The following is a 21,628-nucleotide window of genomic DNA, read 5'->3' as shown; positions in this document are numbered from 1 at the left end:
GTGTCAAAAACAAGTTTCGTAATATAACACTTGCGTCTGACTCAATTGCAAATAAAAGTGATAAGTAAAATAAGTAGCAAAAGGAATCCCGTGTAAAAAGTTGAAGCAACGTTGTAGAGCTCTAGAATTTTATGTTATTAAAAAGTTATCATCGCATTAACTGAAAAATGTTAACATTGTCGATCACCATTAATTTTTTTAAGTTTCACAAAATTAAGATGACGAACACTTTTACACCTTAGATGAATTTATAAAAACGCATACAGCACAACACAAATATATGTTGCAAAATTAGATTTTACATCTTTAGTAAACATAACATTTACTGCATTGAAAAGAAACACTACAGGGAACCAAAAAGCAATATTAAAAAGTATTGCAATCAGACCAAAGTGATACAATTTTAACTAATTTCAATGTATAAAATGTCATTCATTAAAATTCATATTAAAAAACAACGGTCCTTGGAAAGTATCAAGTTTTCCCAGTCAGAGTGAGAAACCTGAGTAACACACTGGATATTTTCTACAAAATTTCTACTTGTACAAGGACATGGTTTAGGTAATAAATTCCTGTTCCAGTAGTAAACGACACCTGCGTTTAAAAATAAGTTAAAAAACAACAATCGTACCTGTTATCGAAGTGTCTGAATCAGTAAATGGTGATTTTCTACGAAATGGGGACCTCTGTGACATGGAGGTTGTGCGAGCGAATGGACTAGTTTTTGCTGTTCCATTCTGGGTTGATTTATGTATTGCTTCTGGTAGAAAATCAAGACTGCTTGCTCTACGTCGCAGGCTAAAACAGCAATATATAAGATATGTAAATTCTCACAGTCATATGACATATGAATGCATTATGCAAATAAAAAATAAACGAATAAATAACTAGATATTTTGTTTAAAAATATAGTTGTGGGTCAACTACAAATAAACATTGTCGTTTGTGGCTATAAACAAGCACAAAATTACATGGTAAGTCTACATCATAACATAGTCAGAACCCAAACATATTTTTATTACAAGTGTCCACAAAGATAAAATAAAGAGGGGGAGTGTAAAAGGAAAACAACAACAAAGGGAGGAGAGTGTGGAAAAGGCGAAAGTAAATTCATCATTTAATTTTAGTTTTTATTGTTGTTTCTCTTTTCTAATGTATAACATAAAATGTAGCCATGGTTACACAAAACACATTTTTGAGATATATATATATTATATATATATATGTTGAATTTGATTTTTATTTAAAATTTATTAGTTCCAAAGTACGTGTGAAAAATACCCAAATTCACTCATTATCTATTAAATGTTTCCTTTTCCCTGATTTCCCTGATCAAATTCAAAATTCCCTGATTTTTTTTTTGATTTGCCGTAGCCCCACCATGGTTTCCCCTCGTAGATGTAGCTATCTAAACATTGGGTAATCACTCAGACGTTAAACAAAAAAATAATTACTCGAAATCAATTTGCGGCCAACCTTCACTAAAATAATTCCTTCCAATAACAATCTAAGTTCTGTAATTCTTTTACTCTCATTCCTTCCCTTTAAACAAGTTATAAAGGGGAAACAAAACGAGTTTAAACAAGTACATAAAGATACAACATTTCCCATAAAGACTTTTTGTGCTTTAAAAGGACTTTCAGTGAAACAGGTATGGCATTCACTCAACATGAAGAAACAAATCATTACCGAGCACTATATTGTAACCCAAGAACTTTGCCTGCTCTCTCAATCATAGTTGAAAACTATTTAGGGTGTTTAACTTTTTTAAGAACAAACATTTATATACTGGCAAAGAAATTATGCAGTCTAAAGAATAAATTTGGAAAACAAAAGTAAAGGATGTTTTGTCTTCTAGGAAAGAAAGAGCGTAGGTGGTTGTACTAAATTATTTATACCCTGCACATCTATCCCAATAGAATTGATAGAAAAATATGCAGGGTACATCTGGTTGTCCTAACTTGATTATTCAGTTTTTCTCAAAACTAAACAAAATATCTGGCTTATAGAGACAACTAAGCACACTTACCCACCTTCATGCTGTTAATAATAATTCAGAATTCCTTTACAGCAAAATGAAATTACCAAGTTTTTGTTTAGATGTTAATGTAAGTTTTTAAACAGCCTCGTCTTAGCAACTTGCAATCTCTATAAGAATAGTCGTATTTTGTCTGTCTCTGCGCGGATCCTCCGCTGAGTTAGAAAGACGTGCTACGGAAACACGAATATCAAATGCGATATATTTTTATCCACTTTGTTCCAACGGGTAAATTTAAAGGACGGCCGAACCCGTGGATTTTTCCACGGGCTAACGACTTGTCTCCTAAATAATAGCCTTATTTTGCCTGTCTGTTCTGTCCGTGTTACAGAAAACAAAATGTGATATAGAAAGGACGGGCGACCCTGCGGACCTTTTTACACAGGTGACTGACTAGTTTAAAATTACTGATGGAGAAAACATAACAATAATGTCATACAGTAATCAAGTTTCTTTTCAATGTTAAAAGAATCCAAGCTAGCAAATTATGTCAAAGTTGTATTAAGAGCTTATTTTTTCACAGAACTCCTAAGCGTTTCACAACATAATTCACATAAACAGTACAGATAACTCTTGGAAACTCAGACACAGGATAACTTGAGCTTTTTTTAGTATTTTATTGTAACGTTTATTAAATTGACTGTTTGTTTACTCAAGCCACTAGATAAATGTCAGATCTTAAGTTTCTTCTATTTTTATAATTCTTGGCATAATGCAGCCACGGGTGATTTTGATGAACAAACCTACCGAAATCTACAAATTGAAGCCAAAAAATTGGTGTAACAAGCATTTTTTAAAGTTGCAGACAATCAATTGTTAATATCAGGAGGCTGGGAAAATGCAACTTCTGTATATACGAGGTATGCTGAACATGCTACAATTACGAAATAATCCATGTCAGGTCCCATAAAGTGCCAAAATATTTGGAAAAAGAGTCATGATGATGTCAGCAACAATTAGCACAGCTTAAGAGTTTCAGTTAAACCATATAAACAAGATCCTTAGTTCGTTGTAAACATTGACAAGTCCAAATTGGGTAAATCTATTATATATAACAGTAGCCTAAGTGCCCTGAATGCACTCAGAGACTATACGTTATTTAGCAATAATATAGATCTTGTTCTAAGTACGTGAAAAATTTGAAAATGAATAAACTATCTTTAAGACAAGTTGATATACAACCTTTTTAAATTATTAATATTACTCTTTCGTGCTTGTATTACATTGTGTGAAGAAAAAATTGCCTTTACTCGGCTATCATCACATTATTGTCTAAGTTCAACTTTACTCGTTTAACATCACTAAATTGCATAATATTTTCCGTTCGTTAAAAGTTACTTAAAGTTAACCGTAATGCCTTGTTGTTGCCATAAAAATGTTATCATTATCCATTTTAAACTTCATAAACAATTTTTGAAAAGGTCTGCAACTTAACTTCAACACAATTATGTCATCTTGATTACCTTTAAGACTCTTGAGCTTCACCAAAAGTCAGCTGTCAATTACAGGCTACAACCTCATGAATACAAAAAATTCAATAATAAAATTTACCTTCCATTCTGCCACCGTAGCGACACTAATTTTTTGCCATGATCTTTTAAAATAATTCGTATCGAACCAAAAGAGCCACGTTTATCATTCTCCATGTAAAAAAACCATCAATTTTAATTTATAAACTTATTATACTACAGAAATTTATTCCTGAGATATAAAAAACTTAAATACACGCTGGTTTAACTTTACAACAGTTTAAATGTTCACACAAGCCTTCAATATAATATAAACAATAATGTAAGAAAAAGATAATCCACCAAAAGAAGTACGTTCATGATTAGTTCCCCAGAAAAGATAGAAAATAAAGTGAAAACAAAAACAACCAAATACTTTCTGATAATGGCAAAGAACTAAACTGAAACTACTTCATATATCCTGCGCAATTCAAGATTGAATAATACACAAATACAACAAGCTAAACTAAATGTGAAATACAGAATTCAAAATTAAGCACTGACATCTTTTTTCTTCAAACACACCAACATTAAAAATAATTTTCCACATTAAAGAACACATCCTTTTGATTAAGTTAATTAACTCATTAGCAGAATCTATTAAGTAAACTAAACGTTCTTTTAATTACTCTGAATGACATCAATATGTTGACAATTATACCCACGTAACAGGTAGAGTGGTAGCAAAAATTATAGTGAAGACATAAATAGCTTAACCAATCAATTATGGCGTAGAAGATCATAAATTATAATAAAGTTAAAGTTAGTAGAAATGAATGATGTCAAGGTGAATAGACCAGATTCGCCCACACCTGGCTACACATTTTAACTGTTATAAACGACTAAACATCACAAGATTAACAGAATAAAATGATAGTCAGAAGATTATTTATTACGTACTGCCTTGAAAACAACGATAATACACATAACCATTAGGAAATCAATCTACTTAAAAACCAAATGGAAAATTAACTTTTAACAGACAATCCAAGCATAAAGCTGTTGGAATCTCTTAGTAAGCAATTTACTTCAACACACCAAATAAAAAAGAAAGTGCATGATGAAAGTGCATGATAGTTTTCTGTGATTCACTGTGAGGACTTTAGAGATTTTGTTTTGAAAATTAATCTACAATCAAACAAAAACTAAAGTCTCACATCAAGTTACAAAACATGGTATTGAAAAATTTATACCATATATACATTAACAGCTTTACAAAAACTTGTACACATTGCTCAACAGAAATTAACATTCCAAAGGATGCAACCATAACTAAACTACACCATGATATGTATTGAACATTTCCTAATATTCAGAAAAACTTGCATATTTATAACTACAAAAGGTATTGTTAGAGTCGTTTCTTGCAATAAAATTTCGCCTATTAGAAAAAATTCGTAAAAAACTTGGTTATTTAACACCAGCAGGAAGGATATGTGGAAAGACATCAGAGCAGAGTTGATGGAAACCAAATGTAGGCAGACCATAAATCTGTTGGCTAAAATGAATGAAAATCAAATCATGTCTTGCAGAAAAAACAGATATGTCAACCTGCCTCTCTCTTTCTTTTTATTCCACTTAAACTTATGCCCTCTCAAAGGATACATAAACTGCTGTGATTTAAAGAAAAATAAAAGTAACGGTATATGCTTGACATGTCTGACCTGACAGTCTTGATCATTCTCTTCCTAATTACATCTAGAATTAAAAAAAACTATGTATTTCTGAATTAATTTCACATTAGTGGTATGGGTAGAGGAAGTGGCTTTGCAATATCAAAAAGCATGTTCCTTTCAAAAAGATCATGTCCTGCTTTAATGCCATTTCCGGCTCAAAAAATCCATCAGAGAAACACTGCATTATGTCAAAAGAACAATTTTCTCCTCAATACAATTTACAAACGAAACAGAGTGACAACTAAGAATTGCTATGGGAAGTATAAATTGATGGAAATTCACCTGACAACTTTAAAAAATATTTAAATTCCCCATGGCAACAACATCAAAATCCCACAACTAAAATTTATGTTTTGTTGCTAAAACGATTTAAGAATTAGAACAGTAACTTGATAAACATGCCACATGCATACTAATCAAATCAATATGTATCTAACAAAACAATATTGATACAGAAAGCAAAAATAATATTTTATGATATTAAACTTCTTTCTTTTTGGCAAATGAAAGATAATTTAAGTCTCAGTGTATATCAAACCACATTATTTACTGTTTATATGTGAACTTAGTTTTTAAAAATAAAATTGTAAAATCCTACCACAAAGATTTACTTCTACTGACTTTTGTAGTTCTCATTGCAAATATGTAGAAATTTCACACAAAAGGTTGTGTTACAAGTTTTATAAAAGGTAAACACTACTTACGATCACAAGTGATGTTAAACTTTTTCTAATGTTTATCTATCAGCGATAATTTCCTAACCCCTATAGCTTGGACAGAAATGAGGAGTAAAAAAAGCTGATCCTGTTACAATAAAAATTTAATGTAAACAAAAAAAGGACAAAAATAATAAAAAAAATTCAGAAATCGTCAAAACGTAAGATAATGCTACCTCACAAAAAGATAAGGAAAACTCAAATTGTCTTGACTACTCAATGCATATCTAGAGCTAAAATAATATTTACGGAGTTGTAAAAAAAATATTGACTTCAACACATAATACAAGATGATGTAATAGAGACAGTTGGTACAGAAGATAATAATAAGAAATACAGACTCCTGTGTCATAAGCAATGGCTCCTGTTTTTACAAAAAATAACCAAATTCTTGTTTATATACTAAAGTTTTGGTACCATAAAAAGTTTATTTGTATTAAAAAAAAAGACAAAAAATGTATTTTTATGTTAGAGTATTCTTCTTGACAAATCGTCTACATGAAACCTAGCATTTCTTACTTTGCAACACCACATGGGAAATTACATCAATTTATCTGATACAAATTGTTGTAATCTCCCATGTGGAAAAAGAAATATAAAAAAGTTATTACTTATTTAGAACTAACTTTCAACAACTTATAATAAAAGACAGGATACCTCAATAAAACAATCTCTTGCGTTGTTTTACTCAAATATTCCCCCCTCTCTATTAGACTGACAGTTCTCGATACTTGTCGCTTGAAACTCATCTTCACTTTGTTAAGCCGGTGTATCTTATAAACATAAAGTTATTTATTTTAAGTTTGAATATTTTTTTTACATGGCACATGTTGATTTGACAAATGACTGTTAACTCAATTGCATCCTAACACTAACAAATATTTGAAAGCATAAAAATAATAATGTAAACGGAAAATGTTCTTGTGTTAATATTTATTGAAGAAACGCCACAAAGTTTTAACAGAAAATTTACTAATCAAACTGTAGAATTTTTCAAAAAATTAAAGTAAATTAAAATAAATACAGACATGGTTACTGTAATGCTACTAAGACGTGCAGTTGTGCACCAAAGTGAATACTTTAGACAAAGATATTTTATCAGCTATTTTCAAGTAATATTCAGCTATATATAGCAAACTATGATCATTGGCAAATAAAGTACAATTCAAGTGTCCTCATCTTTATTGTAAAGTATTTTGGTATTTAAAAATAGGTTACTATAAGAAATTTGAAACAATTTTCTGATTTATATTTCTGATCACATTTGGGAAACTTTATTGTAATGTATTTATTCCTGAGCTACCCATGAGTTATCTATGAGTTTTTCATTTTTCTGTCAGTGAAGAAAATTTTAATCCTTCAAACAAATGCATGGTTCAAATCGTAACTCCTAATTCCATAAAAAAGACTATGATGAATGCGATTTGTGAAGTGAATGTGCAGAAAATTGCAATTTTATATAGCGGCTGGTTTGTCTGAGGTACAAACTTTTGTAATCGTAGATAATTTTGATAAAATATACCTTATATACTACAAATTTAATTTTATTTGATGTTCTACGTTGTTCAGTTTTCGATTGTACAAGTTTCTCCCTCGTGTGGCAAAGAGGTCAGTTTTAATAAAATAACGTTGGAAAAATCGTTTACTCATTTGTTCCCTTTTTCCATTTTTAAATTTGTGAATTTTTTTGGATTTTTATCTTCTTCAAAAATTACAGAACAAAGTTTTGTATTTTAGTTTTGTATAAATAAGAATCTAATTTTTGACAGAGGGTGATTAAGCTAATCAGTAAACTGATGTCATCAACATTTCAAACATCAAACAAAATCAAAACACGTTTTTAATACTGGTTTGTATAGGCACACAGTTTTGAAATCCAGTTTTGGTAATACATTGTTCTTGATCGTTTGAGAAAATGCATTTTTATTGTTCTTGGTTAACGTGTGTTTCTCGACGAATGAGAAAGATTTATTTTTGGCAAGAAAAGTATTTACTTTTTACATTTGGTTTTATTAATGCATAAATTTACCTTAAAAAAGGTCTTCTGGGATTTTTTTTGGTATTGCGACAACACTGAGGAAAAGTGGCAAATATTTACTATTGTTTGACAAACAATTTAAATCGTTAATAATTGTGGTTTGTGTTTATTTATTTAATACAAATCGTATTAAGTAGGTTTCTTACCAAACTCAGTCACTGTCTTCTCTAGAATTCATACTTTTCGCTGCAGTTTGCTAAGTGCAACAAAAATTATTTTTTGTGTTTTATTTCTCTTTAAATAATGGTCTGAAATATTAAAAATTTTAACAGTTGCTTTTCGGAACAAAACACACTCTCGAAAATACACACATACACAAAATACAATTGTCATAAGCTATTATAAGATTGCATCCGCATAATGTCATGTAGCATTTTTAGTCATAATTTGGCACTCCTATTAGCCAAGTGGGCATACAAGAACAACAAAAACACTTTGACAAGTGCTGTTTAGAAATTAAACAAAGAATCAAAGAGTTGCTAGAGACCAATAAAAAGTATCCAACAGAACAAAAGCAAACAATTTCAAGTGTATTCTATTCAGGGTTTGCTGTGATAGGCACAACTATCAACAAAATAAACCATAATCTGAATGATTCAAACTAGTAAGATATTTTTATGCAATTGAAGTGGAATTTTTTGATAAACTAGTCACATTGGAAATAACTGAATATGCATCCAGTACTAAATTAGTTACCCAACCTAAAAAAGTGCACATTTTTGGAAAATTTAAAAATTGCCCTAGTGGTAGGTCTATAAAGGCTATTTATTTGGTTTATTTTGGAAAACACATGATCAAGAGAAAACATAAATAACATAAATTTACAGTATTGGAGAGTTTCTCTTGATAAATGATTGGACTAGTTTTTATTGTTTATAGCAAAGCTGCGTTGCAGTTTGTACAATTTAGAACTTTGTTTGTACATTTTGCACTTATTATACGTTCTTAAGTTTCATGTAGTTGTGGATGAAACAAATAAATTTCTGGTGTTCTGACTTTTATCACTCTAATCATGATCCTCTGTATGAGAAAAAATACTGAGAAAACCAACACTAAATGTAGTGTAACAAAAAATGTTAAGCAGGTATATTTATATAGCAACTGCTTATCTCGACAAAAAACTAAGCGAAAACTTTTTCTTTCTAGATTACATAGCTGCAAACCTTGCCTTACATTTTTTAACACAAATTAAAAGAAAAGAAACAAGTAATTAAGTAATTAGAATAAATAATAAACAAATTTTGTGGTTGCAAAATGTTATACAGCCACATAATCTTCTGACACTATATTTTCTAGCACCTGAAAAATCCTAATAAATCGAGCCTATCAGCTGCTCAAGAAGATAATAAAATTTATATATTTTTTCAGAGACAGTAACTTACAGACGATTTGTCTCTTGTGTTTTACATTTTATCTTCAAACTTTGCTTCTTTGTGCATTCAACATCATCTGTAACATCATGTAAGTTGTTATAGTCTTGAGTCCTGTCCAAGTCGCTAATGTTATCACAACTACCTTTTACAAGTTTACGGTAATTGGAATCCTTTGTTCGCTTCGGAGAAACAATACTTGACCTTCGTTGTTTGTAAAATTCCTTTTTCTCAGCTGCTATATCAACAGTCAAATCATCCGAATTAGCAAGGGGCACAATCCCTATCTTTTTTCTCCTCATAAATAGTGGTGTCATAGCACGTTGAGAAGAGTTAGAATCATTTGTTGTCAATCTAAATTTTTTGCTAAAAAACTTTGGACTTTTGGAGCCTGACATTGATGGTTTTCTTAATATATATTCCATGTACACTTAATATAATAATATTCCTAAAAAAAATTCCATTGACAAAACAATGTCCCACAACTTTCACTATGTAACCACCATAAAATAATTTACCATAAAAAAAGGCTCTTCTTTAATGTAAATTATAAAAATTCTTTTAATGTAAATTAAAAATTTTGAACACATAATTGCTGTCTTAAACTTAAAACTCTGTTATCAGTTTTTAAAAAAATTATTTTACAAAACAAAGCAATATAATTATCAATTTCAAAAGAATAACATAAAAGAATTCATTTAAAAGCATCATAAAACATAATTTTACAAAAAGTCTATCGAAACTTTGTTTTCCTAAGCAAGTGGCTATTGAAACTTGATGCCTTTTAGCTTCCTTTTTTCTCAGGAGAACATGCTTCCTTTTTAACTTTCTATTCAATACACAAACTACATTAAACAGTTTCCTGACCAACTTCAGTGATGAAACTTATAAACTTATTCTGTTAGAAAAAGTAAACTCTCCTACTCCTAAAGCAATAACTAATTATTATAATGTTTTCCAAACTACCTCAGAGCAAAACAAAACCCTTGACATGTAATAAGTTTGATTCTACGAACTGCAACAGGATATGGTAAAAAAAAACACATAATTTCTATCTTAAGGTGTCCCAGATAGTTGAATGCAGGGCTATCGTGATAAATTTATCAAATTTTTATAATTTTATAGGGGGGGGGGGGGGGGGGGGTCGGGGGGTCATTATAAAATGCTTTTGGGGGTGACAACTTTGGAAAAATGCAATTTGATCCCCCCACATTTAAGCACAAAAAAAGTATATGCTTTTGTACAGTTTCCTTCTATGGAAAAGAATAGCTTACTGTGTTTACATTTGAAATAGGGCATCCAAGTCTTGTTATGCAGATTCCATGTAATTCTCATGTAAAACTTCGCACTATCTTACTTCTTAATCTGTGCTGTTTAGGGATTATAAGTCATTTTTTTTTTGAAATCATAACTTACCAGGTATGATTGAGTTCTTCGTCTTCACTTAGTTTATTTGGATGCTTCTGATCTAACCTAAAGTCACAAATACATCTAGGAGGTGAGACACTCTAGTGAAGTTAATTTATGAAACAAATGGTAAAGTGGAATCTATTTGTTTAAAGAAGTAGTGAAGTAAATTTGCACACGGTTAATTACTCAGATATCTTCTTTAGAAAATTAGATATGACAATCCTTTTTAAATTTGTGATAGTTCAACTCAAGTTTTTCTCACAACATGTAGCATTAACTCTTTACTAATCATTTTTTGATTGTAAGCTATTCATTGTTTTATCATAAAAATACCATCCTGATAATTCAGTTTATATAGTATCTTAAAATTAAATGATTAGAAGTTATGGCCATCAGAGAAAGTGGAAGTTAAGGGAGGTTTTCAGCTAAACAATACTTTCCAAACTTTTATTCACTAAGAATTTTTTTATAAATCAACAAAACAAAAAAACAGATACTTACGTTTGCTCCTCTTGAATTTCTCGAGAACTCTAAAAGTAATAATATTCAGAAATTTAGAAACTGACAAAAAAGTAATTCTCATACAAACACTTTAACCCTATATAATGGGCCTTTTTAAGGGTTAGAAATCAAGGGCTATATTTTTTGCTGATGTTAGCGTTTTTTTTATTGACGTTACCAGAAACTCGAAACTTATTTAAAACTTTGTTGTCTAAAATTTTTTTATGCGTGAAATCCATTACATTAGTTGTTTAGAAGTTCCTGAAAGCTAAATAAAAGTTGTTAAATATTTCCCATTTCGAACATTATGTCAAATGATAAAAAATGCCTAACAATTCCCAGATAATCAGATTTTGTTGTTTTTGCTAGTAATCAGGAAATCTCTACAGAACACCCCCCCCCCCCCTTAATAAAATAAAGCTATGCTTTTAACTTCTAAGCATAATTTCATGAGAATTTTACCCATTACAGAATAACATAATCTTCAGAGACTTCATAATAATTGAAGGGGTAGTTTTTTTAGGGTTTTGGGGGGTATGGAATCTAAAAATGTGTCAGTCAGGTGTCTAATAACAAAAGAGGAAGGATTTATTTTAAACATCTTTGTTGAATAGCAGTAGAAAAGATTCAAGAGTTTATTATGGTCTAAATGATGCTTTGTATTGTAATTACATGTTGTTTTTTATATGAAAGCAGTCTATAAGAAAGCTTAGCCTCTTTAGCCACTTTAAGAAATTTGAGCAGGCATGTTTATAATTTAGTATAAATATATAGTATTACATATATTACATGTTAAACAAATAAAAAATGTTCTCATCGATGTCAATGTCACCCTTCTCCAAGTTAACTGCTTCTTAGATTTGTTTATTACTCTACAGTATGATAGAAAAGAACACTCAGAGAAAATGTTTTACTTTAGAAGGTACAGTTAAAATTTCGAAGGAAGAAGAAAAAGCTCGAAATCACATCAGAAACAAACCAAAGAAACCAAACAAACCAAGTCCATACCTCAAAAAAGCCTTGTAAATAAAATATTTCTTAAAAAACTTTTCAAGGTCAAGGTTAAAGCTCAAATCATCGAAATTTTAAAAAACTCCAGGCTCAATCAAATGCTTAAAGGGAATCCCAGGTGTTAAATGATGTTCACTAGCTTAGATTTAATTATGCTGCATAAATTATGATGTCATATTTAAGGAATGACATTCTCTGTCTTTCATAATTTTAGACCTGGGACAAGGAAACGAGTGTCGGTTTGGCAAAAAAAAAATTATGGTAAATAGCTTTTTAAAACATTTAAAAGAAAGACTTGTAAACCAACCTTTTAAGTTCTATAATAAAGTCCAACGTCATTTTATACCTCGAGTTCCCTTTAAGTTTCCTTGAAAAAAAAACATGTGTATTTCTATATCATACATCAAATTTTTGTTTTAGATCTTTTTGCATTTGCAATTGAAATCTTATAGTATTTAATTTAAACAACGAGTGAATTATTTTATATTGAGTTTTGGCAATTAATGAGAGCCTAATGAAAAGGTATGAAAATAAGTGGCCATAGTCTCCTATCAATTTAAAAGTTTAAAAAAATCATGTGTCATAAAAAATTCCACATCTAGTTGCTTTCACCTAGAAAACCTATTCTCATTCCTAGAAATGGTCTTTAGCCATAACCATTTTTTTTTAAAAGGTTACGATACAAGGTAATAACTAAAAAATAACATGCATATACCACTAGTTCATGCTGAACTATTTCAGTACTAATCGAGAAAAAATGCTAGCATTAAAAACAGTCTTTTCATCTTTTTGTCAGGCTAAGAATGTTCTGAACTTTTACCCAAAAATACTGCACTGTTGTAGCGTTTACAAAAGAACCTCAGCAAGAAGATGTTCTTATTATTCTAATGTAGCACAAAAATTAAAACTTTATATTGGCAATAAGATTATGAAATTAGGTTACATAGGTTAATAACATTAGAAAAAACATCCAATTAATAGTAAACATTTCATATTCGTAGAACAACTCTGTATCCTCACTTACAAGACGATCTCTAAAACTACCGCACCGCCTGAGATCAGGAGCAATAACATTTAAACTTGTCAATGTTAAACAAATGTCAACAACACCAAAACTGTCAGCAACTCTATTCCTGTGCTTCATTGATGCTGCACGACGCTTTCGAAAACCTTTCTCAGATTCCTGTTTTAAACCTAAGATTATGTTATTCACTGATCTGCTCCTTTCTAGTTTGCTAGAGGGTGCAACTTCTAAGTGTTTTTTCGTGAGATCTGTCATCCTGTGTAATTTAGTATTCTTTCGATATTATATATTGCTGTGAGGATATAGAAACAAAATCTCATTCTTTTTGTGAAAGCTTTAAGACATACTGTACATTTTTTGAGATGAAAACTTTTGTAATAATATTCTCAGACAAATGAGATTTATAATTTTTTATAACATTTTTTATAACATTTCATATAAAAACAATGTATAGATATCATAAATTATTGAAACAACAGTCACAAAGGATGGATTGTAGAAAAAATAATAATCAAGCACCTTCATATAAAAAAAATGTCTCTGTCCATTTAAAACTGTGAAAAATAAAAAAATAAAAATAAAGAAAACATGAAATCTGGTCATACTGTGGCCCCACAGTAGCACTACACTCCACCCCTCTGCATTTCATCCCATAATAACAACAATTAGTGTACAGACAGGACAGTCCTACGTTCACTACATTTTCTTTTACTGTAGAATATCTAAGAATAAAGATAAAATCTAAATGCATAAAAAATTAACTGCACTGATTAATTAAAATTGCAATACTTGGTCAACCATACTAAACCATATGGTTTGCCAGGTAATGCAAAATTCTATCAAGTTTTCTTTGCAGATAGTTAGATATATGTCAAGTCCCTTGTCTGTTTTACTTCCAATTTTTTATATCAAAAGTTTAAACTTGGATAGGTCTAAAGGCTAGAAGTAAATAGCATCTTCTTCTACAATGTAGCCATTATTTCTTTGTAATTCTGCTTTTTTATTACTTAAAATTTGTTTTGCTATAATTACCAAAACAGAATCAAACAAAGAAAGTGTATATACATAAAAAATTTATGTCAACATAGTTTTGGTTGCCAAGATTTAAAAGTAAATAATAGCAAGGAAAGAAAGTAAATATTAACAATTAATTAAAACATTAGAGTTGACAACAACAAGCAAATCCTTTGCAAACATTTTTGTTTACAGAGAATACTTTATGAATTTTAAAAACATCGCAATTACAAATGTTTATGGCATATACATTTATGGTGCAGAATTTTAAACAAAATTATAACTCCAGTAATAAAGTTTATATGAAATAAACACTAAGAAAGATAAGCAGAAAGAAACATCTGTTTCCATTCAGAATTGTAACTTAGCAACAATACAGAACAATCAAACCATTCAAATAATATTTTCTCCTTAACCTCATGTTTCTTTAAAGTTTTCAGTAGGAAACATAACTTTGCATCCAAATTATTTTTGAATGTCTTTAAATGCAGAATACAGACACCAGAGAACAAAGCATTTTGAAAAGTACATTTAACCATGTCTTGAAATGGCATAGAAAGTTCTGAGATTTCCAGATATTTCTTGATGCTTGCCTGTGTCATCTTTGCACAGAAAATGACTTAAAGATAATTTTTTCCTATATACGGAGGGTGACACTCAGGGGCTAAAATATGCTGATATCAGCAGCAAAAATCTAAAAATCATAAGGCAGAACCACATTTTTTCAAAATTACCCAGGGTTCCTCGACGTTGTCCATCGTATTAGCTAGCGCTGTAACTTGTGAACAAGACACAACTGAACATTGCGGTTGGAAGCTAAGGAATCATGGCTTGAAACTGAAGACAATGCAAAGAAATGCCATTAGTGATGCAAGTGAAGAGGAAGTTTTAAACAATTTTTTTTTCATTAGATTTATAAAAATTTGCGGTACCCCACAATAAGAATTAAAGAACAGAAACCCCTTTCTGATGTCTGATGATGAGGGATTGTCACATCTGCGTAATATTAATTTTGTGATTTTAAGCTACCCAGTACCATCACAGCACTCCAGGGGCACATTTGTTATTAAATAACTAAGTTATAAAATACAACTATCTATATCAAACCTATCAATAAAAAAACACCTGAGCAATAAATCGCTTTCCAAAAGTTACAATAATTTAGATTGGGTGAGCAATCAAAATAAATAGAATAAGTTCATAAACGCATATTTTATTAAAAAATTTTTTATATTTTTTATTAAAAATCTTTTTTATCTATCTTATCTTACTACTTTTTACATTTTTTTTTATATATATTTTGGGTTAATTTTCTGCAAATAATAAAAAAGAAAGCATTGATTTTCATGTGAAATGAATTGCTCAGCCAGAAAAACTTTTTGTGGAATTGTGGGAGCAATTAATGGCTCACCTAGTTTCTTATTTTCCAGAATTGGGTGAGCTTTTGCGTGAACAAGAGAAATGGCTCACCCCTTATTGAAAGGACTGCTATATACATCATTTTTATGTAGCTAGCCGGCTACATAAAAGATTTCTGTCATTTTAAATAAAGACAGTTAGCTAGCTATTTTGGACCTCCCATAACAGTGAACAGTCAAGACTTGAGTATATAGCTAGTTAGGTATGCAAGGCATTGTATGTTGATTTAATATGTTTTCAGGACAAACAGAAACCTATTTTTCATAAATAAATTTCTACAAATGTTCAGTTTTCTTTTATCGAACAGAAACCTATTTTTCATAAATAGTTTTTTGTAAATTTTCAGGTTTCTTTTATGAAATAACAAAATTTGGGAAACTATAGCAAGAAGTGACTTGTAGTGGGAAGACCTGAAGTCTCAGTCCAAGTTAAGACTTAGCACAGGGTAAACTGTGTCACACTTAGTATATAATATGTCACAAATCTAGTAGAGTGCATTAAAGGTGTAATATATTTTTCATAAACCAACATTCGCAGGATTTATGATGAAGCCTATTGTTACTTATGCAAAGCAAATACAATTGTTTAACATTTTTCATTTTGCAGAATAAGTTCCTGCGGATATTAAAAAATTAATTTTGAGTTGCACCAGGTTGAGTGATTAGTGCAAGTAACCGTGTCGCAGATCTAGGTAGACAAAAAAATAACTTTCTAGACAAATTTAGTTATACGGCATAAAATTTAGATTGAATATTTAGCACTGTGCTTTAAAAGCACATCCCCACTTTCTCTGAGATGGATAAGGTATTTGGTCCTAAACCTAGGACACATTTTATCTGTTTGAATTATTTTAATCCTAATAATCACTTTTAATGTTTTTTTAATGTACATGTAGCTTGTCAAAATTGATATGCTGTCAAAAACAGTTAGTTTATTGGCGTCTCTGAAAATAGCTAAATTCAGAGCTTAGAAACTATGCTAGTAGTGACAAAAATTTTTGGTTTCAATTCATCAAATTGGTCTGAAAACATATAATACTAAGTTTCAAGTCACTATTTCAATTTTTACTGAAGTAATAGGACTTTTACTTGTACAAAAAGCAGTTTTTCATACCATTGACACCAAAATGGCTGCAGGGACTATTTGGTTTAAAATTAATTTATAATATTTTGATAAAAAACTTTTATTCTTTATTTTTCTTATTTTCCTGCAAAACAGTTGTTTCATAGCTTATATGACAATAGGGTAAGAACAAAAAATGTACACACTCTTTAAACCTAAAAAATTCTTAGCGGGTAATTTAAAAAATTATAAATCACAAAATCGCAAAAGTTCATCTTGAGAAATTTTTAATTTTAGATAACGCAAAAGTAATCCTCATGAAAATTTTTCTGATGTTCTTTTTTAAAGAAGTCATGATAACATGACGAACGATGAAATTTCCTGCAGGTGTCCTCAAATATGTGTAATATAAGACTAAAAACTGTGATGTGATTTTCCTCTTAAGTTTTGACTAAAAATCACAGCATTTTCTTTCATACATAGTCTAGCTAGCTATAGCGACTAACTAAATGCTAGTTTAATCCTAAATGTAGCTATAGGGTAGCTAAGCTACCTGTAAGAACAACATCAAACAACGTCGAGGCTGTTCTCTTTTGTAAACATACCAGTTGGTTTTTTGTTTAAGTACCAAATTTTATGTGTACATTCCTTGCGCTTAGAGTGTAATCAATGAGCCATGTACATGGATCAGAAAAATTTGTGTCATTGGCTTACTCTTCATAAATGACACCTCGTAACAAAGAAACTGTGCTTTACTATTTCCCATAACCTTTAACAAGATTTGGCTGTGGTATATATTGGAAATAATTGTTTTTAAAACTTGTAACGTGCTAAGTCAATTTTTTTTTTTGATTTGTTTACATCATAGGGAATCATTATTAATGCGTAGTAACTATGCTGATTGTCACAGCCTTTAATTTGTGTAGGCACTCTGTACATGTCAAAGTAAAGCAGATATGTTTAAAAAAAAAGTTGACATAAGCAGGCAAAAAACACAAGAGGTTTCGGTTTGGACTTCACTAGTTGTCAGGCTTGTGAAAAAGACACTTAGGCAGAGGAACAATAGAAAGATCAATGATTTTGAATGGTTTTAAAAACTTGTCCATATTCAGGTGATCCGTAGTTAACCAGACAGGAGTTGACGTCAGCTATTTCCATCCATTTCCAAGCTATTGGACCTCAAATATAAAGGTTCAATGCAATCTTATTGAAGGAATTGACATCAGTCTAAATGCACTTGCGTTGTGCCGTAACATCGAAAAAATTAACAAATAAGACATTTTTAAAGAAAATGCAGACATCCACTTTATCTTTAACAAAGATGTTAGCGTATTAATACAAGAGATGTGACAACCAATTTAAAAGACAAAAAGGGTTCACTAGAAAATATTCAATCAAAAAAAAGAAGAGAAAAGTCTGTTAAGTGTGCAGCCATAAACACGTCAATCAATGTGATTTTGCATCACAACCATAAAAAAATTGCGATGGTGTTCCATAGTATAAAATCGTTTGCAAAAATGGTTGCCAGACAATACAAAAATAATATTATAACAACTAAAATCACCAAGGCAATTAGCATTAATTAAAAAAATGTGTATGGCCTGGTTTTTACTAAGTAAAGCAAGTTAATTATAAATTAAAATTTAACTCTGCAACCTGACAGACTTATTATGAAAATTAGACGGAATGATAATTTAAAGAGAAAAATTCATAAAAACACAAACAAACACGAAACTTTTCCAACTAAACAACCGGGAAACAGGTTCACAATAACATTAAAAATATTATTCATTATTATGAAAGGTTGCAATTCGGGAAAACAAGCTAGTTTATTTAAAGGACTAATGCAACCTAGTGTCCTTAGTTACAAAAACACAGAGCAAAATTTTTAACACAAAGCAGAAATTTTAAACAAAAAGATTATATTTTTGACAAACCTTTCAATATAATACAAAGACTGTGTATGTCTCTAACAAGCAAAGTGGATGTGTTTTACTTGCCAGTATTTGTTAACTTTTCTAACAACGACGTCTACGCGTTAGACTGGCATTAATAGCTTTTTAAAGATAATGAAGGCATGGCATTCCATTTTTATGTCTAAGGCCTTATATCTTGGAAACGGCTGGAAATAACTGACTTCGTCTCCAATGTCAAAGCAAATGTTTCTATCCATTATTTTGATCCCCAATGAGATTTTTTTCACAAGCAAAACATGCATTGTGAATCTTCATTATGAAAGACTTTTGCTTTTTTTAGATCGGCCTCAAAAATCTAAAAAAAATGCCTTAAATAAATGAATTTTTTTATTTTAAAATCAACTTTTCCTAAAAGATTTTAAGATGACTGTTATTCAACACTAATTATTGTTAACTTTGAGCTAGTTATTTACGACTGGATTTGAATAAATGGTTAAAAGAAAGGACATTTAAAAAGGGAGACTTCTATTACAAACTCAAGTTTAAAAAATAGGTACTATTAAGGATTAAGCACTTAAAAATGCAGCATTTATAGAAAGCATAATAATGTTAACTTGATCTCAATTTTAGATGCAATATGCTAGTAATTTTCAAATCCTAACAATGATGCTTATAATATGCTGATTTTTTGTTTTCCTTTAATGCTTATGAAAAATATACAGTTCCTTAGTGTTAGACATAAGAATCGATTGAATCACACAAAAACAAACCTGTTCTATCGCCATTTTGTGGAAACTTATCCACGCCCATCTGTGTCATGTCCTAATAGGGACACGAGAGAAAAAAGACGTAAATCAAGTTCGTGATAAAATTAGGTACAAACTAATACGTCAATTCTGAAGTAAAACGCTGAAGAAACAAACTGTTTTGTTGTATATATTTTAGGGGTACTAACATATTGAATTAACACAAAAGAAGTGTTTTTACTGATGACGAAACAATCGATTGGACGCATTGCGCCTGTAGTACCGACTTGGCTACCACATCAAGCTGAATTTTGAAGCTGCAATAAAAATTAATTTAATGGTGTAACCTTGTCACAGGGAAAAAATGTTAGAAGAAAATTAGAATTACATTGGACTGTCAATCTGTAAACAAAGAGATCTATGCTACCCACAAATGTATCCCGACAACTGACAAGCTACGACACAAACTTTGCAAAAGTGACAGATTCTCTACCTTAGACATGACAAACTGTTACATCAATTTCAAAATCGAAGAAGCTGCACTAAAACTGTTTACATTTTGATCTCCCTTGGGACTACACCACTACAACAAAATGGTAATGGTAAGAAGTCCTGCAAGCAGTGAAGTACAAAAATGTATCAGAAACACGATAAAAAAATGTAAAAATGCCATTCATATCAAAGACGATATATTGGTTCATGATAAAGATGCTCACGGCCGGTTTCTGTGCAAGGTTTAGGATGTCGTTGCAGAGTTCAGCATCACTCTCATACCTGAAAAATGCCATCTTAGTCAACCAGAAATGTGCTGGTTTGGAAACGTATACTCGGCTGAATGTATGTCCCCTCAACAGCAAGATTCGCAATCATCAAAGACTGGCCAGCACCAACATTGTGTAAAGAGGTCAACAGTTTTCTACAAACTGCTCAGTTTAACTCCAAATTCCTTGGGAGTTTTAATGGAACAGCATCCTATCTGGAATTGACAGAACCGCTCAAAAACATGACAAAAAAACCCCGCCACATTCACTTGGGGTGGGCGAGGAAAAGTCATTCCAAGAAATCAAAAAGTAACTTTGTGTTGAACGAGTCCTTACACCCTATGAAACAATGTACATGGATTCCAGTTTTGCTGGTACACAAGCCACTCTTGCGCAATTGCACATATAAAAAACAGAGATTACTGAACACCAATTAACCATACTTCCAGATCATGAACTCCAGCAGAGTCCTGCTACGCTCAAATCATAAGAGAGAGCAACGGCATCCTGACCGGCATGTACATGCAAAAAATGTACACCCCAGAAACACACATTGAAGTTGTTACCAATCATCAGCCACTGGTTAAACTGTATAAAAGTACACGCAAGCCATGAAGGAAGCTCCTGCCATTTCATTATCACATTATAATATGAATTAGAAAGAGAAAATCCTGCGATTACGGATCACAGCACCCACCACTAACTCTCCAATTTACTGATCAACAAGTCAAGGACTGGTACATTACATATGGAACAGACATATATGTCAACAGAGTGATTCAAGACATCCATAATAGCTGAAATGGTTTGTCAGGAGACATGCAAAGATGATAAGCTACAGAAACTTCCGACTTACATTAGAAATCACAATTATTTTAATAAGGATGAAACTGCCTTGAAATAATCTAAAGATATATTTTTTGAGTTGTATGTCATTGACAGTCTAATCATGCATGGATCTCAAGTAGTTGTTCCACAATCTCTTTAGGTAAATGCAATAGCATTAGCCCATGAAGTATACCAATTCGCCTATAAAACTCTGAAACTCCTGAGACAGTCATGCTGTTTCCCACTATGCGATCCTCAGTCCAGGAATACGTGAAGATGTGTCTGGAATGTAACTCTGGCAGTTCACACAACCTTCCAGTACCACTTGAACTGAATCTCCTTCCAGATCAGCTGTGGCAAAATCTTCATGCTGATTTCAAGGGTCCTATCGCTGGGAGCTACTTTCTGCACATAATTATTGACCATTACTCAAAATACCCAGAAGTTGACGTTGTCAAAACAACTAGTTTTTCAAGACTCAAACCTATATTAGACAGCATATTTGCCACTCATGGTATACCTGAGATACTATCATCAGACAACTGTCCTACCTACTCTAGCTACGATATGTAGAAGTATGCAAAAGAAAT

General features: G+C 31.0%; 1 protein-coding gene across 9 annotated transcripts in view; it reads right to left on the bottom strand.

Annotated features, from left to right (window-relative positions):
• The window catches only part of LOC130649065 (ankyrin repeat and fibronectin type-III domain-containing protein 1-like), a 39,270-nt gene that overhangs the window by 11,038 nt on the left and 6,604 nt on the right, over positions 1-21,628 (bottom strand). For 3 of the 9 annotated variants that reach the window (XM_057455257.1, XM_057455259.1, XM_057455258.1), the window contains 3 exons: positions 11,258-11,286; positions 10,763-10,819; positions 632-798 (listed from right to left, as the gene is read on the bottom strand). In XM_057455257.1, coding sequence (XP_057311240.1) covers positions 632-798; positions 10,763-10,819; positions 11,258-11,286 — 253 coding nt within the window. Of the gene's footprint in view, positions 1-631; positions 799-1,689; positions 1,752-3,589; positions 3,751-5,210; positions 5,243-6,595; positions 7,259-9,358; positions 9,841-10,762; positions 10,820-11,257; positions 11,287-13,292; positions 14,034-21,628 lie in introns of those variants that run through there. The other 6 variants (XM_057455261.1, XM_057455260.1, XM_057455264.1 and 3 more) reach the window with 6 other exon arrangements.

Source organism: Hydractinia symbiolongicarpus, chromosome 7 (assembly GCF_029227915.1).
Source record: "Hydractinia symbiolongicarpus strain clone_291-10 chromosome 7, HSymV2.1, whole genome shotgun sequence".
NCBI lineage: Eukaryota > Metazoa > Cnidaria > Hydrozoa > Anthoathecata > Hydractiniidae > Hydractinia > Hydractinia symbiolongicarpus.
The sequence above is the reverse complement of the archived record's forward strand: the minus strand, read 5'-3'. Positions and strand labels throughout refer to the sequence as shown.